The sequence below is a fragment of the Microcaecilia unicolor genome, chromosome 1 (genome assembly GCF_901765095.1).
Source record: "Microcaecilia unicolor chromosome 1, aMicUni1.1, whole genome shotgun sequence".
Taxonomy (NCBI): Eukaryota; Metazoa; Chordata; class Amphibia; order Gymnophiona; family Siphonopidae; genus Microcaecilia; species Microcaecilia unicolor.
In genome coordinates this window covers 307,810,851-307,838,474 of record NC_044031.1, presented here as the reverse complement: position 1 = coordinate 307,838,474, position 27,624 = coordinate 307,810,851, and the positions used below count along the sequence as shown (strand labels likewise).

At 46.5% G+C, this 27,624-nt stretch overlaps 1 protein-coding gene across 5 annotated transcripts in view; it reads left to right on the top strand.

Moving 5' to 3' along the window:
• TOM1 (target of myb1 membrane trafficking protein) overlaps positions 1-27,624 on the top strand; it is a 158,437-nt gene that overhangs the window by 26,846 nt on the left and 103,967 nt on the right. For 4 of the 5 annotated variants that reach the window (XM_030208048.1, XM_030208039.1, XM_030208067.1 and 1 more), the window contains exon 2: positions 20,539-20,623. The exons of the other annotated variant lie outside the window; for it this stretch is intronic. In XM_030208048.1, the coding sequence (XP_030063908.1) occupies positions 20,539-20,623 (85 nt within the window). The remainder of the gene's footprint in view (positions 1-20,538; positions 20,624-27,624) is intronic. 5 annotated transcript variants of the gene reach the window in all.

Below are 27,624 nucleotides of genomic sequence, written 5' to 3'. Positions count from 1 at the left end.
CGCACAACTGCCTCCGTAAGCTCCGGTATGAGCGTCTCACCATTCTGGCTGGAAGGAAAATGTGCCGGCGAAACCGGCGCCATGTTGGATTCGACAGCTTTTGTTTTGTCTTCCTTTTTCTTTCCACTTTTCGCCGTTTGAGCCATCAGAGATCTCGTAATATACTTGTCCATATATTAAGAAAGCTGTTTTGCGCAGTTGGGGAGATTTTCAAGGGCGGGGATCGCCAGTTAAGTTGCTTTTTGAACGAGGCTTTGAGCAGCTAGAGTAGAGCACGTCTTCTGCCGCTCACTGCATCACGTGACCATCCTTCTATAACTATTATAAAGAGCTATATGGAATCCCAACAGATGAAGGTTTGTCGGGGGACCTGTACCTAGAGCAGTTGCGGCTGCCAGGTCTCACTCCACAAGAGGAGCAGAAGCTCAACAATCCCATCACAACAGAGGAGGTGCTGCTGGCCATTAACCAAAGCCAGCTGTATAAAACGCCGGGGGTGGATGGTTATAGGGCGGAATTTTACAAAATAATGGGGGAAGAGATAATAGACCCTTTAACTGCAATGTTCAACACTTTAATAGATCAAGAACAGGTGCCTCCAGAACTAAATACTGCCTGTATTGTTGTAATCCCTAAGAAAGGAAGAGACCCAGAATTAGCAGCATCTTATAGGCCTATTTCACTCCTGAATTTTGAGGTCAAACTAATGGCTAAGATCATGGCAAACAGATTAGCGAAAACTTTGCCGGAATTAATACACGATGCCCAAGTAGGGTTCTTAAAGGGAAGGACAATCGCCAAAAATGTCCGTAGAGTGTTGACCTCTTTGGAAGCTAGCAAAAGAGGGAACAAACAGTCTGTATTAATAAGCTTTGATGCAGAAAAAGCGTTCGATCGGGTCCATTGGGAATTTCTATACGCGGTCCTTCGAAAGTACGGATTCTCAGGGAGATTTTTGTCAGGGATCAAAGCATTATATTCGACACCGAGGGCCCGCATACTAGTCAATGGGTTAGTAACATCAGACTTTGCAATAGGCAGAGGAACGCGACAAGGATGCCCTCTATCGCCCTTACTGTTTGTGCTAACGTTGGACCCTTTATTAAGGGACATAATGAGACAGCCTGCAGTAACAGGGATGGAGATAGGAAAAGAGGCATTTAAGGTGGCAGCTTTTGCCGATGACATTTTGGTTCATCTGACGAACCCGCAAGAATCTTTAAGTGCATTACTGGAGATAATCTCGGAATATGGAGATTATGCGGGGCTCCGGTTAAATCTTGACAAGTCAGAGGCTTTGGCTTCGTCAGAGGAGGTCTGGAGATGTTGGAGAGGAGAATTTCCTCTAAAAAGGGCGCAAACCTCTTTTAAATATTTAGGAATTTTGTTACCCATGGACACTTCTCGTCTACACGAACTAAATATTAAGTGGTTGCTGGAGGAGACCAGGAAGGTGTTACAGGGTTGGATGGATTTGCCACTGTCACTGCTGGGTAGAATAAATCTCATAAAGATGGTGCTGTTTCTGAGGTGGCTCTATGTACTGCAGACAATACCAATTTGGTTATATCGGAAAGACCTTCAGAGATTCTATGCTTTAGCGTCGAACTTCTGTTGGAAAGGTAGGAAACCACGGATTCGATTCTCCCACCTGATTGGCAGTTGGAGCCGGGGCGGGATGGGAATGCCTGATCTAGCGCTCTATAATCAGGCATGTCAGCTACGACACTTAGGAGATTGGTTCCTGGGTACACAACGTTATACTCCAATTGCGCTGGAGAAGGCGTATTTTGAACCCTACTGGCTTTTTTCATTGCTACATCATAAAACCGGTAATATCCCAGAGAAACTACGTAAGAGTGTGATGTTAAGACCACTTCGAGAGGTGTGGAGAAGGCTTGTACGTAGGCTTGGAGGTGATCCGACGGTGACGGATCAACTCACCATTTGTGGGAATAGTGAGTTTTTGCCTGGGATGTCGAGCAGACATTTTGCTGATTGGGTGAGTCGGGGGATAACATGTTTGGCACATCTGGTGGGCGAAGATGGGCAGCCCCTCTCAACTGCAGACTTGTTAAATAAGGTGGGGGATTCCTGGGGCAATAGATTCGCCATAAGACAAATACAACATTATATGGCTTCACTACCGGGGACTTCCTTGTCAGGTCAATTGGGAGGCAAAATTCAAGATTTTTTTCAATTCAGAGGGCGAGGGAGAGGTCACTGTCTCTCTGCTTTGTAAAACATTAACTAGATGGCAACCCCCCAGAGAATATAGATCAGTGAGGTGTGCATGGGAGAGGGAGCTGGAAATGACACTGGAGTCTTGGAATATACCAAGGACAGTGGCGCGCATACCCCTGTTGGTATCGGATGCCCGATTGAGAGAATGTGCATACCGATGTATCCATAGGGGATATGTGACAGCGACCCAACTAGCGCATATGGGAGAGGACCGTAGCCCAAACTGTCTTAAGTGTGTAGTGAGCCCGGGTACGCTGCTGCATATGTTCTGGAGTTGTCCTGCATTGCAAAGATTTTGGACTCAGATTCGAGGCTTCTGGGAAGGACGTCTGGGGATTAAGATCCTGGGGACTGTTGAGCAATTAATCTTGGATCTTCCGGGGTCCTTTAGAGGTCAAAACCGCTTTACAACTCTGATGCTTCGTAAGATGTGTTTAATAGCTAGGAAATGTATTCTACAGTATTGGACGGTTAAAGACCCTCCCGCATACTGGCACTGGAGAAATCAGTTGCATCAGCTGGTTTCTTGGGAGGCTAAGGAGATTAGACTCTCGCAGAGAAAGAGAGTGACGTTTCTGGCTCTCTGGGGTCCCTACTTACACATCTTAAGCCCTAGAGGTCGGAGCCTACTTCTTAATGCAGGTTGAGTTCTTCCATGAGGAACAGGTTAAGATCCTTCAGGTCTCGGGAGAAGGGGGGGAGGGGGGAGGGATTAGGTTGGGGGGAGGGAGAGGTCGGGAGGCTGGGTAGGGGGGATTTAGGAAGGTGGAAACGGTTATGTAATTGGAAAGGTTCATTTTTGTATGTACTAGACATCTGAATTATTATTTATTTTGGTATAAGAGATATTTGATGGAACTCTGTTACATTCTGTAAAATGCTGGGCATAATCATTTAATGACATCAAGTACTTATAAGACACGCTAGATGTGCTCGGTGGTTGTATTTTGACTATTGCCAGAAGGGTGTGTGGGGGGACAGTCAGGCCCGGTCATCGCTAATCACAGTTGAATACATAGTACAATATTAACTCATGGAAGGATGTTAACAAAGATGTCAAATCACCAGCTGTATGTTTCCCAGGACTCCTTTGTTGCCAATAATAGCGAAACACTAATAGTAAGGGGGGGGGGGGGAGGGGGGGGGGGGATAAAATGTGAAAAGTTTGATGACGGATAGTATTACCCTGTATTTACTGAGTACATTTTTGTATAACTGACTATCTGTATTCATATTGTTGAATGTGTTTCTTTTGAATTGTCATCAATAAAAATGTTGAAATATAAATTTACTATACTGCTAGGCTATGCCAGATCACAGTGGTTTACAGTGAATAAAAACACATTAAAACTAACAACTAAAAGGAACTCCAATTTAAAAATAGAACAAAGACATCTACACAAAGAGCATTCACACTCTAAATCAAAGGCATAGCTATGGGGGAGCCTCAGGGGGCTTAAGCCCCACCAGTCTGTTGCATAGGCTTTTTGTATGTGACTGTCCAGCATTCCCCTGCCTCTGGCATGGCCCAGTATCTCTCTCCCAAACTCCTCACCAGTCCAGTATCCCTATTCTTTCTCTTTGCAGTCCGATATATTTCCCTTCTCCCCCCAGTACTGCAGTCTTCTTACTTTTGGCAGTGTCGCACAAAGACTAGGGGACACTCGAGGAAGTTACATGGAAATACTTATACTTTTAAAACCAATAAGAGACAATATTTTTTCACTCAACGAATAGTTAAGCTCTGGAACTCTTTGCCAGAAGAGGTGGTAACAGCGGTTAGCGTATCTGGGTTTAAAAAAGGTTTGGACCAATTCCTGGAGGAAAAGTCCGTAGTCTGCTATTGAGACAGACATGGGAAACAACTGCTTGCCCTGGAATTTGTAGCATGGAGTGTTGCTATGATTTGGGTTTCTGCCAAGTACTTTGGTCTGACCCAGTATGGCTACTCTTTTGTTCTTATGTAAGGAAAGGGATGAGCTGTGAGTTCTTCGCTTATTTTATAAGGAGGAATTGAGCTATCTTATTTCTGAGGCTGTGGGGGCCCTCTCAATTTGAGGAGCCCCCACTGGCACCCATTGGTGGCCAGTCCTTGGCCATTATGCAGGGGCTTAGAGGGCTGTCCAAGGCATTCCCTCTGCATCCGGACATTCAGGACTGGATAACAGCGGAATGAGTCACTCTGGACAACTAGCCTCGTGAAGGGGAGGGCCATGCTGCACCTTTACTCCCTGGTGCCCGAAGAGAGAGAGAGGGGCTGAGCTTGCCCAAGGTGGGACTCCTTGGTGACGGTAGTCAGAAAGAAAACTGCCTTGCCGGTCAAAGGGGGCATTGCCCTTGAATATCTGCACAACAGGAAGCTGGAGCATGTCTTGAATCAGGGGTTGAGACGGTGACCCTGGGGCTTCAGGTGGTGGTTTACTCCTTTTTTTTTTTTTTTTTGTGACAAGAGCCTGTCTGCAGTGGCACCAACAGGCTGTCTTGCTGGAGGCTGCCCAGGCCACTCAGGTGGAAGTTGGCATGTATGCATTCGTTAAGAGCATGTTGTTGGTATTAGCTTTGGTTGAAGAACTGGGCAGGAGATGCAGATTCTAAAGCCTGCCTGGTGAAGTTGCCCATCAGGGGCAAGTGGCCATTTGGGGAGGACTTTAGTAATTTGGTGAAAGAGCTGGGAGAGTCTTAAGCCTCAGCGGTTGCCCGAGGATAAACCAAAGCCTTCGGCTCGCTCTGTAGGGCTGATGTAGGTGCGGTTTCAAAACAACAGGAAATATAGTCCAGTCCAGTAGACATATGGTCGGAGGTCCTGTTTTCAGGCCCGTCAGTCTTTCTTTTGGGGGTCAGGAAGCCTGCCTCTGCCTGCAAGGGTACCTGGTGCCACACAGTCGCAATGATGCCAGGCCGGTCCTCTCTTCCCTTCCAGGTAGGAGGCGCCTTCAGTCATTCCAGGCAGAGTGGGTCGCTATTACTTCAGATCAGTGGGTACTAAGGGATGGGTACAAGCTGGAATTCTCCTGCCCAGTCACTCCTCTCTTCTTACAGTCCCTGTGTCGAGGAGGAGCCAAAGCAGCTCAGGTTTTGGGAACAATTGCCTCCTCGTTGGAGCTTCAATCTATCGTGCTGGTCCCAAAGAAGGAAGGCATGGTGCAGACGATTTTTGGATCTCGAAGGCCTAAACCATTGCTTCTGCATCTCCAACTTTTGCATGGAGACTCTTTGATTGGTCATTGCGTCAGTACAAGTGGGGGGGGGGGAGGGGAGTTGATCACTCTCAATCATCGCTACCAGTGAAGGAGAGGTAAAAGAAAATGAAGAAGAGGACAGGCAAGATGCTTAATCAAATGGGCTGGCCAAGGGTCAGCAGGAGATGATGTTGGATTGAGTGATTGAATAACCTTAAGGACAACAGTAGCAGGAGGCAAATTTAAAAGCAGACCAGATAGAGGGTAAGCTGGAATTTGATACCAGAGAGTAGGAAAGAGAGGAATGAAGAACTGGAACCAACGAGCATGAAAGTGAAATGTTATTTTACTTTTTGCCAGTTAACTGGTAAAGTAGAAAGATGGAGGACATTTGCATCATAAGCCGATGGAAAGGTATCAGTGGGTGATAGTTGATTTAAAGATATGAAATAAGGCTTGTGGGCAATTAGCCAAATGGGCTATGTGTCTATCAAAATACTTAGGCTTGGCAGGTTTAATAGCAACTCAAAATTCCCTAAGGCGTGTATGATACAGTGTAAGAAGAGGAAGAGTACGTGATCTGCGCAAGAGACATTCGGCATGACGAGGCTGAGAATGAAGCAATGGAAGACAATTGCAAAACCAAGGAGACGAGTGAGAAGTAGCAGATGAACATGAACGGCATGGAGCATAAGATTGTGAAGAATAAACAAAGTCCAGAGTATTACCGGCAGAGCGAGTTGGAAAGGAGACAAGTTGATTCAAGCCTAAACTAGAGGCGAGAGCAGAGAACGAATCTAATGTGGGGGAGGGTGGTACATCAAAATTTCCAAGGAAAAGCAAAGGGGAAAACAAAGCCACGGATTCTGCAGTGAATGCTGAAGTTCTTCAATAGCCTGATATGAACAAGAGGGGGGGGGGGGGGGGGCGATAGAGAAGGACTAAAAAGATACTACTACTACTACTATTTAGCATTTCTATAGCGCTACAAGGCGTACGCAGCGCTGCACAAACATAGAAGAAATACAGTCCCTGCTCAAAGAGCTTACACTTAAATCTAATAGACAAAAAATAAATAAAGTAATCAAATCAATTAATGTGAACGGGAAGGAAGAGAGGAGGGTAGGTGGAGGCGAGTGGTTACGAGTCAAAAGCAATGTTAAAGAGGTGGGCTTTCAGTCTAGATTTAAAGGTGGCCAAGGATGGGGCAAGACGTAGGGGCTCAGGAAGTTTATTCCAGGCGTAGGGTGCAGCGAGACAGAAGGCGCGAAGTCTGGAGTTGGCAGTAGTGGAGAAGGGAACAGATAAGAAGGATTTATCCATGGAGCGGAGTGCACGGGAAGGGGTGTAGGGAAGGACGAGTGTGGAGAGATACTGGGGAGCAGCAGAGTGAGTACATTTATAGGTTAGTAGAAGAAGTTTGAACAGGATGCGAAAACGGATAGGGAGCCAGTGAAGGGTCTTGAGGAGAGGGGTAGTATGAGTAAAGCGACCCTGGCGGAAGATGAGACGGGCAGCAGAGCTTTGAACCGACTGGAGAGGGGAGAGAAGGCAGAGAAGACTCAATACAATATGATCAGAGTCAGCAAGAGGGAGAATTACAATGAAATACTACTAATGAAGCCCTAAAGAAACAGGCAACATCTCCACCCTGATGAGAAGAACAGGGAATATGCACTGAAAGCCGGGAGGACAGGATTGATGCAAAGAAAGCGTCACCGGGTCTAAGCCACGTTTCCGTAATACAAAGAATATCGAGGCAATGCTTCAATATTAAGTCAGAGATACTTTTGTGATGAAGGGAGCGAGCATTCAATAAACAAATCTGGATATTTGGAGAAAAGGAGATAGGAGATATCAGTGAACTAGAAGAGTCAGAGAACAGAACGGGAACCAAACAGTGTTGGGTTGGAAGGAGTCAAAAAGGGCGAATATGACCAAGGCGAATAAGAATTGGAATAGGACACCCAGGAAAAATGTCACATGAAGGTGTAGTAGGTGTCAGGACATTGAGAGAGTCAAAGTAAGTAGATAAAAGGAAATTAAAAACGAAGTCGAGCACAAAGAACCATTAGAGGGAATCAAAACATAACTGTAATGCCCCTAGAGGTGCCCCAAGGAGCACACTAGGAGCACGACCTGCAAAGGCATTCGAGCGCCTAGATGCTAGTTTACAGATACAGATAGCAATTGCTGACATCACCTTCATTTAAAGTGGTTGTATTTTTTCCATGATCCGAAAATCATATGAAGAGCAATTGAAAGAAATAAATTCAGTAAATTCTCCGAGGACAAGCAGGCTGCTTGTTCTCACTGATGGGTGACGTCCACGGCAGCCCCTCCAATCGGAACACTTCACTAGCAAAGGCCTTTGCTAGTCCTCGCGCACCGCGCATGCGTGGCCATCTTCCCGCCCGAACCGGCTCGTGTTCGTCAGTCTTCTTTTGTCTGCGCTCGGGACGGTCGTGTTTGCGCCGTTCGCGCCCCTTAAGTTGACCCTCGCGCGTCTTGAGCTTTTTGCTTAAAAAAAAAAAAAAAGGGGATATTGGAGGAAGACCTTTTCGGTCTTTTTCCCCTTCCCGTGTTTCCAGTTTTTGCCCCGCTAAGTTTCCTTTCGTTTTCGGGGTAGGCCCTTTTGAGGCCTCGGTTCGAGTTTTCTCTCCCTATTTTTGGTGCCTTTACCGCCATTACAAGTTTTGATTTCGCCGGCGTGATTTTTCCGCCCATGTCATCGAAGTCTCCCAGCGGCTTCAAGAAGTGCACCCAGTGCGCCCGGGTAATCTCGCTCACTGATAGGCACGCGTCGTGTCTTCAGTGTCTGGGGGCTGGGCACCGCCCGCAGGCCTGCAGTCTTTGCGCCCTTTTACAGAAAAGGACTCAGGTTGCGAGATTGGCCCAGTGGAACGTGTTGTTCTCGGGCTCTTCGTCGGCAACAGCACCGGGGGTAAAGAGTGCATCGACGTCGACAGCGTCAAGACCTTCGACCTCGGCATCGACTGCATCGAGGCATCAACCCTCTGCATCGTCGGTACCGAGACATCGGAAGGCTGTGTCGGCGTCGGTGGTACCGGGACCTCCACTAGTGCTGATGTCGTCGGACGGTGGTGCTTCGACCGGAGTGCAGGTGAGGGCTGTCCATTCCCCTGCTGGTGGCGGTGAGCCTTCGGGTGGGTCTCCCCCTACCCTCAGGGCTCCTGCGGTACAGCCCCCCCGAGACCGACCTTCTTCGGCCTTGGCCCCGAGGAAGCGACGGTTGGATTCTACGTCCTCCTCGTCGGTACCGGGAAGTTCCGGTGACATGCTTCGTTTGAAAAAGTCAAAGAAGCATCGACACCGGTCTCCTTCCCGCATTGGTACCGAGAGCTCTGGGTCGCCGAGGGAGTCGGCACCCAGTAGGCATCGGCACCGGGAGGACCGCTCACCCTCTGTTCAGGAGGTGTCGATGCATTCCACCTTGGACAGCCCGGAACAGCCTCCACGCCCGGAACAGACTCTGACCTCGACGCCTGCATCGGCTTCTATGTCTTTCTCCACAGCCGCCCTGCACGAGAGTCTCCGGGCCGTTCTTCCAGAGATCCTGGGAGAGCTGTTGCGCCCTTCCCCTCCGGTACCGGGGGTGCTTGCGCCACCGTTACTGTCGAGTGAGGCGCCGGCTGGCCCCTTGCCCAGGGTAAGGTCTTCGTCATTGGTGCCGCTTGCGGTACCGACTGCGGCCGCCTCCCAGGAAGGCTCCCCGACGACGTCGGCGGAGGGAGCTTCACCGGTGCTGGCGAGGGAGTCTACCTCTCGACGCTCACACCGTGGCCGTGTTTCCACGGAGTCGAGCCGGGCACGGCTTCAGACACAGGTTCATGAATTTGTGTCTGATACCGATGGTGAGGCCTCGTGGGAGGAGGAGGAGGACATCAGATATTTCTCTGACGAGGAGTCTGATGGCCTTCCTTCTGATCTCACTCCCTCCCCTGAAAGGCAGCTTTCTCCTCCCGAGAGTCTGTCTTTTGCGGCCTTTGTCCGGGAGATGTCTACGGCCATCCCCTTCCCGGTGGTTGTGGAGGACGAGCCCAGGGCTGAAATGTTTGAGCTCCTGGACTATCCTCCTCCACCTAAGGAAGCGTCCACAGTACTCATGCATCATGTCCTAAAAAAGACATTGCTGGCGAACTGGACCAAGCCTCTAAGTAATCCCCACATTCCCAAGAAGATCGAGTCCCAGTACCGGATCCATGGGGACCCAGAGCTGATGCGCACTCAGTTGCCTCACGACTCTGGAGTTGTGGATTTGGCCCTAAAGAAGGCTAAGAGTTCTAGGGAGCATGCTTCGGCGCCCCCGGGCAAAGACTCTAGAACCTTAGACTCCTTTGGGAGGAAGGCCTACCATTCTTCTATGCTCGTGGCCAAAATCCAGTCTTACCAGCTCTACATGAGCATACACATGCGGAACAATGTGCGGCAGTTGGCGGGCTTGGTGGACAAGCTCCCTCCTGAGCAAGCCAAGCCATTTCAGGAGGTGGTCAGGCAGCTGAAGGCGTGCAGAAAATTCCTGGCCAGAGGGGTATATGATACCTTTGATGTTGCGTCCAGGGCCGCGGCTCAAGGTGTGGTGATGCGCAGACTCTCATGGCTGCGTGCCTCCGACCTGGAGAATAGGATCCAGCAGCAGATTGCGGACTCGCCTTGCCGAGCGGACAATATTTTTGGAGAGAAAGTCGAACAGGTGGTAGAGCAGCTCCACCAGCGGGATACCGCTTTCGACAAGTTCTCCCGCCGGCAGCCTTCAGCTTCTACCTCCACAGGTAGACGTTTTTATGGGGGAAGGAAGACTGTTCCCTACTCTTCTGGTAAGCGTAGGTACAATCCTCCTCCTCGACAGCCTGCGGCCCAGGCTAAGCCCAGCGCACTCGCTCTCATCAGCAGCGTGCGCCTCAGCACGGCCCCACGGCTCCCCAGCAAAAGCAGGGGGCGAGCTTTTGACTGGCTCCAGCAGAGCATAGCCGACATCAACGTGTCAGTGCCGGGCGACCTGCCGGTCGGAGGGAGGTTGAAAGTTTTTCACCAAAGGTGGCCTCTTATAACCTCCGACCGTTGGGTTCTTCAAATAGTCTGGCAAGGATACACCCTCAATTTGGCCTCCAAACCTCAAATTGCCCACCGGGAGCTCAGTCTTACAGCTTCCAGCACAAGCAGGTACTTGCAGAGGAACTCTCCGCCCTTCTCAGCGCCAATGCGGTCGAGCCCGTGCCATCCGGGCAAGAAGGGCTGGGATTCTATTCCAGGTACTTCCTTGTGGAAAAGAAAACAGGGGGGATGCGTCCCATCCTAGACCTAAGGGCCCTGAACAAATATCTGGTCAAGGAGAAGTTCAGGATGCTTTCCCTGGGCACCCTTCTCCCCATGATTCAGGAAAACGATTGGCTATGCTCTCTGGACTTGAAGGATGCCTACACGCAAATCCCGATACTGCCAGCTCACAGACAGTATCTGCGATTTCAGCTGGGCACACGTCACTTCCAGTACTGTGTGCTACCCTTTGGGCTCGCCTCTGCACCCAGAGTGTTCACGAAGTGCTTGGCTGTAGTAGCAGCAGCGCTTCGCAGGCTGGGAGTACACGTGTTCCCCTATCTCGATGATTGGCTGGTGGAGAACACATCCGAGGCAGGAGCTCTACAGTCCATGCAGATGACTATTCGCCTCCTGGAGCTACTGGGGTTTGTGATAAATTATCCAAAGTCCCATCTTCTCCCAGTACAGAGACTCGAATTCATAGGAGCTCTGCTGGATTCTCGGACGGCTCGTGCCTATCTCCCAGAGACGAGAGCCAACAACTTGTTGTCCCTCGTCTCGCGGGTGCGAGCGTCCCAGCAGATCACAGCTCGGCAGATGTTGAGATTGCTGGGCCACATGGCCTCCACAGTTCATGTGACTCCCATGGCCCGCCTTCACATGCGATCTGCTCAATGGACCCTAGCTTCCCAGTGGTTTCAGGCTGCTGGGGATCTAGAAGACGTGATCCACCTGTCCACGAGTTTTCTCAAATCCCTGTATTGGTGGACGATTTGGTCCAATTTGACCCTGGGACGTCCTTTCCAAATTCCTCAGCCACAAAAAGTGCTGACTACGGATGCGTCTCTCCTGGGTTGGGGAGCTCATGTCGATGGGCTTCACACCCAGGGAAGCTGGTCCCTCCAGGAACGCGATCTGCAGATCAATCTTCTGGAGTTACGAGCGGTCTGGAACGCTCTGAAGGCTTTCAGAGATCGGCTGTCCCACCAAATTATCCAAATTCAGACAGACAACCAGGTTGCCATGTATCACATCAACAAGCAGGGGGGCACCGGATCTCGCCCCCTGTGTCAGGAAGCCGTCAGCATGTGGCTCTGGGCTCGCCATCACGGCATGGTGCTCCAAGCCACATATCTGGCAGGCGTAAACAACAGTCTGGCCGACAGGTCTAGCAGGATTATGCAACCTCACGAGTGGTCGCTCAACTCCAAAGTAGTGCGCCGGATCTTCCAGGTGTGGGGCACCCCCTTGGTAGATCTCTTTGCATCTCGAGCCAACCACAAGGTCCCTCAGTTCTGTTCCAGACTTCAGGCCCCTGGCAGACTGGCATCGGATGCCTTCCTTCTGGATTTGGGGGAAGGTCTGCTGTATGCTTATCCTCCCATACCTCTGGTGGGGAAGACTTTGTTGAAACTCATGCAAGACCGAGGCACCATGATTCTGATTGCTCCCTTTTGGCCGCGTCAGATCTGGTTCCCTCTTCTTCTGGAGTTGTCCTCCGAAGAACCGTGGAGATTGGAGTGTTTTCCGACCCTCATCACACAGCACGAAGGGGCGCTTCTGCATCCCAACCTCCAGTCTCTGGCTCTCACGGCCTGGATGTTGAAAGTGTAGACTTTGCCTCTTTGGGCCTGTCAGAGGGTGTCTCCCGCATCTTGCTTGCTTCCAGGAAAGATTCCACTAAGAGGAGTTACTTCTTTCTATGGAGGAGGTTTGCCGTCTGGTGTGACAGCAAGGCCCTAGATCCTCGCTCTTGTCCTACACAGACCCTGCTTGAATACCTTCTGCACTTGTCTGAGTCTGGTCTCAAGACCAACTCTGTAAGGGTTCACCTTAGCGCAATCAGTGCATACCATTACCGTGTGGAAGGTAAGCCGATCTCAGGACAGCCTTTACTTGTTCGCTTCATGAGAGGTTTGCTTTTGTCAAAGCCCCCCGTCAAACCTCCTACAGTGTCATGGGATCTCAATGTCGTTCTCACCCAGCTGATGAAACCTCCTTTTGAGCCACTGAACTCCTGCCATCTGAAGTACTTGACCTGGAAGGTCATTTTCTTGGTGGCAGTTACTTCAGCTCGTAGAGTCAGTGAGCTTCAGGCCCTGGTAGCCCAGGCCCCTTACACCAAATTTCATCATAACAGAGTAGTTCTCCGCACTCACCCTAAGTTCTTGCCGAAGGTAGTGTCGGAGTTCCATCTGAACCAGTCAGTTGTCTTGCCAACATTCTTTCCCCGTCCTCATTCCTGCCCTGCTGAACGTCAGCTGCAGACATTGGACTGCAAAAGAGCATTGGCCTTCTATCTGGAGCGGACACAGCCCAACAGACAGTCCGCCCAATTGTTTGTTTCTTTTGATCCCAACAGGAGGGGAGTGGCTGTGGGGAAACGCACCATTTCCAATTGGCTAGCAGATTGCATTTCCTTCATTTACGCCCAGGCTGGGCTGGCTCTGGAGGGTCATGTCACGGCTCATAATGTTAGAGCCATGGCAGCGTCGGTGGCCCACTTGAAGTCAGCCACTATTGAAGAGATTTGCAAAGCTGCGACGTGGTCATCTGTCCACACATTCACATCTCATTACTGCCTGCAGCAGGATACCCAACGCGACAGTCGGTTCGGGCAGTCAGTGCTTCAGAATCTGTTTGGGGTTTAGGATCCAACTCCACCCCCTAGGCCCATGTTTTATTCTGTTCCAGGCTACACTCTCAGTTAGTTGGAAAAATTGTTAGGTCAATCTCAGTTATGTCCTCGCCGTTGCGAGGCCCAATTGACCATGTTTGTTGTTTTGAGTGAGCCTGGGGGCTAGGGATACCCCATCAGTGAGAACAAGCAGCCTGCTTGTCCTCGGAGAAAGCGAATGCTACATACCTGTAGAAGGTATTCTCCAAGGACAGCAGGCTGATTGTTCTCACAAACCCGCCCGCCTCCCCTTTGGAGTTGTGTCTTCCCTTGTCTTTGTCTTGCTACATACGGGACTGATGAACACGAGCCGGTTCGGGTGGGAAGACGGCCGCGTATGCGCGGTGCGCATCGGCGCGCGAGGACTAGCAAAGGCCTTTGCTAGTGAAGTGTTCCGATTGGAGGGGCTGCCGTGGACGTCACCCATCAGTGAGAACAATCAGCCTGCTGTCCTCGGAGAATACCTTCTACAGGTATGTAGCATTCGCTGTATTGCGATCATCTTTTAAGTTAAGATCAGGGTTCAGTGATTGAAGAATTATTACAAAAAAATTAGATTGGTACTTCAGTATTAAGAATCTTTTGTATAGGTTTCCAAATTGAGCACCAAAAGCCATATATGATGAGACATTCCTAGAACATATGTTGTAAAGTTCCAACTGAAGAGTTGCAATGCCAGCAAAGATTAACATGCAGCTTTACATTTTATTTCCATTCTGGAGTCCATAAAGCTCTATGATCTAAGAAATACATAGATTGGAGCAAGCTGGCTGATTGTGTTGGTCTGGAAATTCTGGTCCAAAAGTGTTCCCATGGTATTGAATGTGTTGTTAAATTCAGTTCTGTAGTCCAATGGGAAATCAATTAAACTGAATATAGAATGATTTATCAGTTTGTAGATACTTTTCCCTTCAGTCTCCAGCTTTGTACTAAGCGCATGCATAGAGGGTTGTCATGCAATGTATCTATTTCTATTGAGCTTCTTGTAATCATCTGGGTAAGCTATAATCAGTTGAAATATTGAGAAGAAGGCAACTTGTATTTTAGACCAGGTCAAAAAAGAGGCGCTGAGTGTCTTGCAACAGCAGAAAGAAAAAAGAGAGCAGACACTGGCAGTCCAAACAGATTCTTTATTTGTACAGATCCGACGTGATCATGTTTCGCCAATTAGGCGACAAAGAAGGCTTAGCCCAGGTAGCAAAACTGACCATCCAAGATGACCTGAAGGAGTAGCATGAAGGCATAATAGTAAATATGAAAGGCACCTTATTAAGGTGAAGGATAAAAATATCTAATATTATCTGAAATAAGGCTAAAGTGGTAAACTGGAACACAGGTGGAACAACAGTTAAAAACTGGGCCAAATGTAAGTAGCAGTAAAACTCCTAAGTGGTGCAAGAGCAGTGCTGGAGTAGCAAACTGAAAACTAAAACTTAAACCAAAGGTGTAAAAGGTGGAGGGTCTGAAAAGTAGTGCTGGAATGAGCAAATATATAAAATACATAAAATAAAAATAGGCAAGGAATAAAACTTACTTCAGCAGTAGTTTACTTACAGAAAGTGGAGCAGCAGCTTAATTTGACTCTTTGTGGGATTCGCCATCTTGGAACCAGCCCATTATTTATAGTGCTGAGAATCCTTCTTCTTAAAATTAAACTACTTAAATTGTAATCTTTACCCATATAAAAATCTTATGAAAAGTGAAATAAGATGTTTAGAAAAAGGCTCCATTATTTTAAAAGCTGAAGTTCAAAAACGTTAAAAATTAGCGTTTTGGGTGGAAAAAGGAAATTAAAACCAAAGCGCAGAATCTATTTCCCTGAGTGATGCTCTTCTTAAAAAATGTAATTTTTACTGAAAATTGCCACTTAAAAACAGTAAAAAATGCTAAAAATGTATGCCTTCCAGTGATGTCATCAGGCGTCACTGGAGCTGAAATGGTTAAAAAAACACATGAACTTTAGAGTGGGAAGACTGTTAAAATCGTAAAAACTTACCAGAAATATATATATATATATATATATATATATATATATATATATATATATATATATATACAGTGGGGGAAATAAGTATTTGATCCCTTGCTGATTTTGTAAGTTTGCCCACTGACAAAGACATGAGCAGCCCATAATTGAAGGGTAGGTTATTGGTAACAGTGAGAGATAGCACATCACAAATTAAATCCGGAAAATCACATTGTGGAAAGTATATGAATTTATTTGCATTCTGCAGAGGGAAATAAGTATTTGATCCCCCACCAACCAGTAAGAGATCTGGCCCCTACAGACCAGGTAGATGCTCCAAATCAACTCGTTACCTGCATGACAGACAGCTGTCGGCAATGGTCACCTGTATGAAAGACACCTGTCCACAGACTCAGTGAATCAGTCAGACTCTAACCTCTACAAAATGGCCAAGAGCAAGGAGCTGTCTAAGGATGTCAGGGACAAGATCATACACCTGCACAAGGCTGGAATGGGCTACAAAACCATCAGTAAGACGCTGGGCGAGAAGGAGACAACTGTTGGTGCCATAGTAAGAAAATGGAAGAAGTACAAAATGACTGTCAATCGACAAAGATCTGGGGCTCCACGCAAAATCTCACCTCGTGGGGTATCCTTGATCATGAGGAAGGTTAGAAATCAGCCTACAACTACAAGGGGGGAACTTGTCAATGATCTCAAGGCAGCTGGGACCACTGTCACCACGAAAACCATTGGTAACACATTACGACATAACGGATTGCAATCCTGCAGTGCCCGCAAGGTCCCCCTGCTCCGGAAGGCACATGTGACGGCCCGTCTGAAGTTTGCCAGTGAACACCTGGATGATGCCGAGAGTGATTGGGAGAAGGTGCTGTGGTCAGATGAGACAAAAATTGAGCTCTTTGGCATGAACTCAACTCGCCGTGTTTGGAGGAAGAGAAATGCTGCCTATGACCCAAAGAACACCGTCCCCACTGTCAAGCATGGAGGTGGAAATGTTATGTTTTGGGGGTGTTTCTCTGCTAAGGGCACAGGACTACTTCACCGCATCAATGGGAGAATGGATGGGGCCATGTACCGTACAATTCTGAGTGACAACCTCCTTCCCTCCGCCAGGGCCTTAAAAATGGGTCGTGGCTGGGTCTTCCAGCACAACAATGACCCAAAACATACAGCCAAGGCAACAAAGGAGTGGCTCAGGAAGAAGCACATTAGGGTCATGGAGTGGCCTAGCCAGTCACCAGACCTTAATCCCATTGAAAACTTATGGAGGGAGCTGAAGCTGCGAGTTGCCAAGCGACAGCCCAGAACTCTTAATGATTTAGAGATGATCTGCAAAGAGGAGTGGACCAAAATTCCTCCTGACATGTGTGCAAACCTCATCATCAACTACAGAAGACATCTGACCGCTGTGCTTGCCAACAAGGGTTTTGCCACCAAGTATTAGGTCTTGTTTGCCAGAGGGATTAAATACTTATTTCCCTCTGCAGAATGCAAATAAATTCATATACTTTCCACAATGTGATTTTCCGGATTTAATTTGTGATGTGCTATCTCTCACTGTTACCAATAACCTACCCTTCAATTATGGGCTGCTCATGTCTTTGTCAGTGGGCAAACTTACAAAATCAGCAAGGGATCAAATACTTATTTCCCCCACTGTATATATATATATATATATATATATAAAACTCAAATCCTTCTTAACAGATGATCAAAACTGTAATTGAGATGTACATGTAAACTAAAAGGATGTATATGAAAAATATGTTTCTTTAAAAATAAGTACACATACATAAAAAAATATATATACAAAATGGCAAACTGTTGTATGTGTAAACTAAAGGAGTATGTATAAATGATGTTTTCCTTTAAATTTATTTTTAATACATAAACAAATAAAATGGCACATAGAAATCTTATGTTCAGAAACAAGATTTTCCTAAAAAATGTATAACTAAAACAAGATTTCCAGCTTCTTATAGTAGAGAGATGTGGTAGCCGTGTTAGTCCACTTTTAAAGGTAATCAATAGAAATAAAACATGGAAAAGAAAATAAGATGATGATACCTTATTTTATTGGACATAACTTAATACATTTTTGATTAGCTTTCGAAGGTAGCCCTTCTTCGTCAGATCAACTTCTTATACAAACCATAATATATACCTTTAAATAGTAATAAATACATAAATAAATGAATGTACGTAAACATAAACCAAACAGGTATACAGAATGGCAAGTGGAAATCTAATATATATATTTTTTTGTTACATTTGTACCCCGCACTTTCCCACTCATGGCAGGCGCAATGCAGCTTACATGGGGCAATGGAGGGTTAAGTCCACCACCCTAACCACTAGGCCACTCCATTCAGAGTGTTTTAGTTCTAAGTTGTCAAATACAGGCTAAAAGGTCCAAATCCTTATTCAAACCATATGAGTGTACTGTGTTAAAGTCAAAAATAAACTTTTGTTCTGTTTTCACAAGGCTTTTGTCTACATTTCCACCTCGCCTTGATGGAGATAACAAAAATCTTGTACTCAAATCTGTGATCATGTGCTAAGGAGTGTTCCACCAGAGGTTTTTCTGAGACTCTTGATGGCACTCTTATCTAATATAATAAAACGCACCCTCAACGTTCTGAGGACAACGTTCTGAAGCCATCTGACGTCACTCCCAGGCTGAAGGGTTCGTGGATTCGTGGTGTGAAGCCTTCAAGCCAGCCAGCCGTCTCTGCCCCGCCCTCACGTCAAACGTCATGACGTCGAGGGCGGAAAAAAAAAACCCAAACAAATCCGGCAGCGAAGCGTCAGGGAAGGAGGCGGCGCTCCCGACGTCTAGCCTTCCCTTCGCTGTGTTCCACCTTCTTCTGACGTCAAGGATGACGTCAAAAGAAGGCGGAACACAGCGAAGGGAAAGCTAGACGTCGGGAGCACCGCCTCCTTCCCTGACGCTTCGCTGCCGGAACCGCCACGGAGGTAAATTTAAAAAGAAGAAAAAAAACAAAAAGGGATGTTGGGGGGGAGAGAAGAGGGTGGCCAGTAAAGTAGAACAATGGGAGCGGGAGGGCAGAGGAGAAACGACAGCATGGATGCGAAGGGGGGGAGCATGGATGCGAAGGGGGGGGGGGGGGAGAAGAGGGCGGGCCAGGCTGGGACATGGGAGAGAGAGGAGCATGGATGCGAGGGGGGGTCATGGAAAGGAGAGAGGGGACTTGCCGGAAAAGGATGAATGGAGGCGGCAGGGGACAGAGGAGCATGGATTGGGAGGGCAGGGCTCAGGGAGAGAGGGGAATTGCTGGAAAGGGATGAATGGAGGGGGCAGGGGACAGAGGAACATGGATGGGCATGGATTGGGAGGGCAGGACTCAGGGAGAGAGGGGAATTGCTGGATAGGGATGAATGGAGGGGCCAGATGGGCATGGATGGATATGGATTGCAGGGCAGGCCTCAGGGAGAGAGGGGAATTGCTGGATAGGGATGAATGGAGGGGACAGGTGACAGAGGAGCATGGATGGGCATGGATTGGGAGGGCAGGGCTCACACTCTCTCTCTCATATACAATGTCTTTCTGACTCTCACTCTCACACACTCTGTCTCACACTGTATCACATTCACTCTCTATGTGCCACACAGTCACTCACACACTCGCTTGATCTCATACACTCACTCTCACAGAGAATCTGTGTCTCACACACACTCTCTCTCTCGCCCACACACACACACTCTCTCTCACACTGTCTCACATACACACTTGCACATGCTCTCATTCTCACACACACACTCTCTCACAAACACACTCACACCCAGACTCACTCTCTCTCTCACACACTCACACTTTCACTCTGACTCTCAAACAGTCACTCTCACATACACTCTCCCAAACATACACACTCCGAGGAAAACCTTGCTAGCGCCCGTTTCATTTGTGACAGAAACGGGCCTTTTTTACTAGTGTTCTATAATTCTCTTATTGAGTGTTCTTTTGGTTTTTCGTATGTACATTAGGTTGCAGGGGCAGATGCAAGCATGTACAACACAACTGGACTGACATAGAAATGTCTTAAGATGTATGGTTTCTTATTAACTGGATGAAAACAGCAGGGACTTTTTTTTGTGTGGGGGAAAGTTTAGAGCCCAGCAGTGACTGGTGCAAACTCTGAGGGAATAGGAAAACCCTAGGAATAGATAAGTGCTATTGCAGTATGTTATTATCTTTTGATCTTTGGTTTGTATTTGTCCCCTTGAATGAAAGGGGCAGGGTTATGTTTCTTATGACTTTGTCAGAGCCTTAACAAAGAGAAAACTTTATGTTAAATACTGTAGGGTAATGCAGGAGTTCTCAAACCTGTCCTGGGGGGGGGGGGGGGGGGACCCCATCCAGGTTTTCAGGATATCCACAATGAATATGCATGAGATTGATTTGCATACACTGCCTCCTTGGTATGCAATCTCACGCATATTCATCGTGGATATCCTGAAAACGTGACTGGATGGGGTTCCCTCAGGGGTTTATTTTGAGGAGGTATCAGGGCTACATTAGGCTGCAGTTGGAGGCACAGGCTGTAGCGAGTGAATCACAGATAGCCACCAGAACCTCCTTAAAGTTTCAGCTGCACCAGAGTTGGACTCTTCTCAAGCCCAGAGCGGCTGTCTAGACCAGGGTACGGGCACTAGGGTGATATGTCAAATCTGTTACTGAACGCTAGCGTAAGTTGGCAGAGACACCAACATTTAGGCACACCCACTTACGCCATGTCAATAGCAGGTGTAAGTGTGTGCACTTACATATGGTGTCCTGTGCGCATAGCCAACAGTATTTTGTTTTTTTTTAATAAGTTGTGCATGTTGCTTAATGATACATCCATGTCCCTCCCACATGAACATCCCTCTTGCAGTTGAGCACTAGAACACTTAGACGCTAAATTACAGAATTGCACCTAAGTGCAGTTACGCACATAGCTGACATTTTCACCCCTGTTTTACTGGCATTGTAGCTTGGAAGTTATGTGTCAAATTGGCGCCTATCCTTTGGCTCCTGAACTTGGTTAACTATGGTGTGTAGGCTACGAAACTCACAGGAACTTTGTTGGTTCTTTCCAATTTTATAATTTGTGTATTGGACATATCATTCTGCATGGTTTAGCATGTTTCTTGATTTGTTTTCCCAGAAAAAGCTACTGATGGGTCTTTGCAATCTGAGGACTGGGCGCTGAACATGGAGATCTGTGACATCATCAATGAAACAGAAGAAGGGTAAGGAGGGTGGAGGCTTGGGAACTATCTGAGGCCTGGATCAGATGACCTGTGCAGGCCTAGGTCAATGTAGACACTGCCTCTAGTGCCAGAATTTGATAGGCGCCAGAAGGCTGCTGCCACAGCCATGCCCTGCCTCTATAGTCTTCAGCTGCTGAGTCAGCAGCAACAGTAGTAAAAACAGAGGAAGCTCTGTGCATAATATTAGACCCTGGAGCAGTGGCGTAGGAAGGGGGGGGGGGCGTCAGCGCCTCGCTGGTTCCTTGCTCTCTCTGCTCCAGAACAGGTTACTTCCTGTTCCGGGGCAGAGCGAGCAAGGAACCAGCGAGGCGCTGACACCCCCCCAGTGGCGTGCTCTCGGCGGATGGGCCCGCCCACCCGCCCCTCACCGCCTTCCAGGTATGTTTTCGCGGGGGGGGGGGGGGGGTGTTGCGCTACGGAGGAGGGAGGGTGCGTCGCGCTGCACCCGGGGGGGGGGGGGTGTGCGCAGCGGCGACCCGCCCCGGGTGTCAGCTGCCCTTGCGACGCCACTGCCCTGGAGTACTATGCCCTTGCATGGATTTCCAAAGTGATAGGAATTCCTTGTGGAGAGGCAAGGCTCAGAACTGTATTCTGATTCCAAAGGACTGCACAAAGTTGCTTCTAAGATTTATACAGCTGCCACTGTGTCAGTAGTGGAGTGGAGGAGTGGCATAGTGGTTAGGGTGGTGGACTTTGGTCCTGAGGAACTGAGTTTAATTCTCACTTCAGGCACAGGCAGCTCCTTGTGACTCTGGGCAAGTCACTTAACCCTCCATTGCCCCATGTAAGCCGCATTGAGCCTGCCATGAGTGGGAAAGCGTGGGGTACAAATGTAACAAAAAAATATTAAAGTGGCAGGAGCACTGTCTGGCCCAAAGGCGAGGAAGGAGGGGGGATTTAGGCACAAGTATCAAAGCCATTTCTGGGGGAGGTGCACTTTTTCTCATTAATGATTTCTGAGGAAACTGACCCCCCCAACCCTTCTTCAAAATTTTTTCTGGGGGAAGGGAGGGGCACATTGATGCCTATGGGGTGTTCAGCTTTTTAAATCAGACCTGGATCTGTGAAATCAGTGAGAGGAGTGGGTGATGGTCTGTGACATGAAGAATGAGCTGAGTGGAGTCAAAGGGGGGGAGGGGGAGAGATCATGTTGAAAAAAATAAGTTGGAGAAAGATGACAGAGAAAATACAAAGAATAGGCAGGAATTTGCAAGGACATCATGGATCAAGAAGAGGAGAGACTAAAAATATAGGGAAATTTATAACAGCTTCTTGGTTTTTTTGTTGTTTGTACTTTTTATTCTGTCCAACTCTATGGATGTTGGAAATTATACCTAATGAGTTAAGAATGTCTGTTTAGGAGGGGGGGGGGGGGGGGGGGACACTCTAGAAAATTTTAGTGGAATAAGACCAAGTTTGGTGAGAGTGTAAGGCAGCAAAAAGATACATAGAGTAATGTTGAACTTGCATCATTCAGCGCTTTTTTTTAGTTTTATTTTTGTTTGTTTAGATACCTGGATATAGGGGTACCATTGATACTCAAAGCCAGTATCCAGATAATTTGCTGTCCTCACCCTGGTACCAGAACTGAATATCAACGGTACCCAGATATCTTTGGCTCCACCCTTGGAGTACCACAGCACCACCCAGATAGTGCCAAGGCGGTGAAACATGATATTAAGTGGTATTATCTTGATAATGCTGCTGAATCTCACTGGGCCTAGTGAGTGCTAGTTATCTGGGTAACAGGTGTTGCTGCCCGGATAACTAGCTTTGAATATTGACCCTATAGAGTTTGGCCATAATCACCCCCCCCCCCCCCCCCCAATGACTATTCTGTAATAGCTGGCTCTACAGTATGAGTATTTTTCTGTTTTTAATATATGCCTTCTGGCTGAAAGTGTTAGAATTCTATGTTATACTGTTGAATTTTATATTCATTTACTGTGTTTTCAGATAAATAAGTCCCCCAAACAATGACCCAGTGCAGATCCAAACGGACACATATAGCAGATAAAATTGATGCTTTCAAACTTGGGCTGCCTCTTAGTGATTCTAATTTATATTTTTGTTCTTTGTTGCAAATTTCACTATGAAACCTAATGGCTGAACCTATAGCTTAATGGTTGTTATTAGTTTTGTCAACTAATAGCTATTATTTGGGGCAACACCACCTTGTGGTTAAACTGTAAAATCTATCCTTTGAAATCCAACAACGCCATCTAATATATGAAATCCAAAGGCATCTAATATATTATCACATTTGGTTTCCTTTTATTGTTTCCAAACTAATAAGGATGTTTGTATGACTCAAGGAGGTTTGATGAACAGGAGATAGCATGACATCACAAAGTTGAAGCTGGTCCACCCAAGGAGGTTTTCATTCTCGTAAATGTGCCAGAACAGTATGAGCTGTTCCCCTTGCTTTCGTAATCTAATACCACAATACTAGTGAACAGCAAAATATGAACCCAAAGGGTAAAATAGTTAACAGTTCTAAAGACTATGGGTATAGCCCTCAGAGACCGAGGATTAACCAAGGTCTGACCTGCCAGACTCCAGTATCTGCATGAGATTGTAGTGTCTGCGGTCCTATCTCATTCATAGGGCTTAATTTATACCCATTATCAAAAACATTCATTCTTTTTTGCTGAATATTATAATCTGAATACAAAACAGTGAAAACTTCAAAACAACACTTAGCTTTCACTGAAGTAACGCAATAACCCCTCTAATTGGATAAACAACGGGGCCCATATCATTTCGCCTTCTTACAGGCTTCCTCAGGTTTTAGCCCACAGTGAATGGTAGACCGGGGTATCACTTAACCATACAGCAGCACAAATGCAGGGACCACTTCTTAAAGGCCCTAGAATTTTCTTCGCCGCACACCCCACAACCCCCGCCCCACACACACATGCAGAGCAATTGCCAAGAATTCATAAGTCATGTTCTGCATATTTTTTCCACTTGTTAACCCAGAAGTTTCCTACTGCTCCCCTGGCCTTGCAGCTCATTTGGAACCAAAGCTGGGATCCTAGTGCCATTAACCATTACAACTACCTAGGGACTTTTTTTTTTTTCCTTTTCACCTCCCTTCCACTCCCCACACTGCACTTTAGACTGGTAACTACAGCAAAGATCTTTTTGGTTGCAACGGTGATGTAGCCAGGACTGATGCTTTGGGGATTTTTTTTTTTTGTAGGGCCTAAGGCTAACATGGGTGGGCATTATTAGGCAGTATGGATGCTGATACAGCCTTCAGTTGTTTTAATGGCTTAGGTCACTGCTGCTGATTAGATGAGTCTGACTCCAGAGTGGGGGGGGGGGGGGGGGGCTATGCTCTGGGCTCCCTCTGGAACACCTCAGTCCTGGCCTCTAAAATTGATCATCAGGTATTGTCACTGTGTAGTGGTGACACCCCTCCTTCCTCTCTGGAGGTGCTAATTCTGTATCTGCCGCATGCTCCAGATGACCTGCCACTGAACCAGACAGAACCATGTTTGTTAAGAAATTGTGTTGCTTTAAATTTACTATGGAGACGGATAAGAAAATCTTGGGTGGTGGTGGCAAGAATGTCTTTTATCTGTGTCTTAATTCTGCTTCTCTTTCTACCTCCTCCAAAGTTGACCCATTTCACTCCTTTGTGTCTCTAATTTCTTCCCTTTGCCAGTCTACTTCTATTTGTTCTTTGAATGAAAGATGGTGAGAGCTGACTGAAACGAGAGACATTCCATTTTCTTTTCTTTTTTTTTGTATTATTAATACAGCTTGTCTGTCATAGCCTTCTAAAGAGGAAGACAGTGAGCGAAGGTTGAGTGCCTTCTGTTCATGTCTCCTCTTTCTGTGGATTGTCTGGTAAACATGTTAAATTTGTATGGGAGTAGGACAGGGTTTCTGACTGGTTGAAGAACTGATTATGCTTATTTATTTGTTGTGTTTGTATCCCACATTTTCCCACCTATTTGCAGGCTCAGTGTGGCTTACAATTTCCGGAATGAGAAATACAAAGTGGTATTGCGTTAAAGTTCATTGGTGACAAAGTGATTGAGGTAGTCAAGTATAGAGAGTTTGGTTTTGTCCAGTTCTGGAATAAGTTTAGTTGTCTGGTATTTAGGATGGATCATTGTGGTATGCCTTTTTGAACAGGTTGGTTTTTAGTGATTTTCGGAAGTTTGTTAGGTCGTGCATTGTTTTTATGACGTTTGGTAGTGCATTCCATAGTTGGGTGCTTATGTAGGAGAAGCTGGATGCATATGTTGATTTATATTTTAGTCCTTTGCAGCTGGGGTAGTGGAGATTCAGAAATGTGCATGCTGACCTTTTTGTGTTCCTGGGTGGTAGGTCTATGAGGTCTGACATGTAGACTGGAGCCTCACCGTGAATGATTTTATGAACCAGGGTACAAATTCTGAACGCTATACGTTCTTTAAGTGGGAGCCAGTGTAGTTTTTCTCTTAGGGGTTTGGCACTTTCGTATTTCGTTTTTCCAATTATGAGTCTGGCTGCTGTGTTTTGGGCAGTTTGGAGTTTCTTAATGATTTGTTCTTTGCATCCAGCATAGATTGCATTGCAGTAATCCAGGTGGCTTAGTACCATTGATTGCACCAGGCTACGGAATATTTCCCTTGGGAAGAAAGGTTTTAATCTTTTGAGCTTCCACGTTGAGTGGAACATTTTCTTTGTTGTATTTTTTGCATGGTTTTCTAGTGTGAGATTTCGGTCAATTGTAACTCCAAGAATTTTCAGGCTATCTGAAACAGGAAGGGTGTAGTCTGGGATGTTTATAGTGGTGGGTTTGTTCGTGTTATATTGTGATGAGAGGATGAGACATTGTTAGATCATGTTTGAACGGGATGTAGATTGTGACATCGTCTGTGTAGATGTAAGGGTAGAATGATCATTAGGGGAGTTCATTGTGATGAAGGTAACAGTGATGTACCTCGGGTGACAGAGCAATTACAATACCACAGGAGGAAGCTGGGAAGATATGTATGGTAGTAGATTAGATGGATCCATAACAAGATAGATATATAGGAGAGGTGAAAAACAATCAGATCTGAAAAGACTGGAAGAATAATCAGGGATTTGGAAGTGGAGATGAGGATGGTGTTTGAATTCTAGGAAACATGGGTCAAGGATGGAGGGATCTCCAAGGGAGAGGAAGGGATAGTAGAGATTAGTAATTAAGTACATAAGTATTGCCAAACTGGACTGAAGGTCCATCAAGCCCAGCATCCTGTCTCCAACTGTGGCCAATCCAGGTCACAAGTACCTGGCAAGATTCCAGAACAGTACAATACAGTTTATGCTGCTTATCCTAGAAATAATCAGTGGATTTTCCCCAAGTCCATTTTAATAATGGTCTATGGACTTTTCTTTTAGGAAGCTATCCAAACCTTTTTTTTTTAATCCTGCTAAGCTGCTTTTATTACATTCTCTGGCAATAAATTCCAGAGTTCAATTACACATTGAGCGCAGAAATATTTTCTCCAATTTATTTTAAATTTACTACTTTGTAGCTTCATTGCGTGCCCCCCTAGTCCTAGTATTTTTGGAAAGAGTAAACAATCGATTCACTTCTACCTGTTCCACTCCACTCATTATTTTATAGACCTTTATCATATCTCCCCTCAGCCATCTCTTCTCCCAGCTGAACAGCCTTAGCCGCTTTAGCCTTTCCTCATAGGGAAGTCATTCCATCCTCCTCATTTTCATCGCCCTTCTCTGTACCTTTTCTAATTCCACCATATCTTTTTTGAGATGCGGTAACCAGAACTGCACACAATATTCAAGGTGTGGTCGCACCATGGAGTGATTATAAAGGCATTATAATGTCTTAATTGTGCTTTCCATTCCTTTCCTAATAATACCTAACATTCTATTCGTTTTCATAGCTGCCACCGCACACTGAGCAGAGGGTTTCAACGTATCAACGATGACACCTAGATCTTTTTCCTGGTCGGTGACTCCTAATGTGGAACCTTGCATTATGTAGCTATAGTTCGGGTTCCTTTTTCCCACATGCATCACGTTGCACTTGCTCACATTAAATGTCATCTGCCATTTGGATGCCCAGTCTCTCAGTCTCATAAGGTCCTCTTGTAATTTTTCACAATCCTCTTGTGATTTAACAACTTTGAATAACTTTGTGTCATCAGCAAACTTAATTACCTCACTAGTTACTCCCATCTCTAGATCATTTATAAATACATTTAAAATCAACGGTCCCAGCACAGACCTCTGGGGAACTCCATTATCAACCCTTCTCCATTGAGAATACTGACCATTTAACCCTACTCTCTGTTTTCTATCTTTTAACCAGTTTTTAACCCACAATAGAACACTACCTCCTATCCCATGACTCTCCAATTTCTTCTGGAGTCTTTCATGAGGTACTTTGTCAAGCGCCTTTTGAAAATTGAGATACACAGTATTGACTGGCACACTGGATAGGATTTATGGTCTTTATTTACTGCTATTTTCTGTTTTTCTATTTAAAAGATTAGATTGAGGTCAGTTCATATCCTATTTGCGTTCTTAGATTTACTGCTTGTAGCCCAAAAGTGGAATATTGCTTGTACTGGCACATCTTAAAATATACAGATTAATATCTTTCTAGTATTTAGTCCTTTTAACAAGTAACGCAAATATCGCAAAGTCCAGAAGGATATAAATCCCAAACACCCCTCCACTGTAGAACCACTACAGCAATGGCCCTCAGCCAGAAGCCACAGACAACAACTTCCTTTGGAGCCTCTTGTGCGAGAACCTGGCCACTAGGTGGTGTCGTGATCAGCAAATGACACCATCCGTCCCCCACTCTCTTTTCCAGTGGGAGCTCTGAACATTGCCCCCAGCAGCCCTTGCATGGTCCTGAAGAGAGGGAGTAAGGCTGAGACATAAAACACACATTTCATAAATGGTTGTGTACGGGATCGGCAGGGAACCATGAGGCCATATAGGTGGAGAAATCTAAC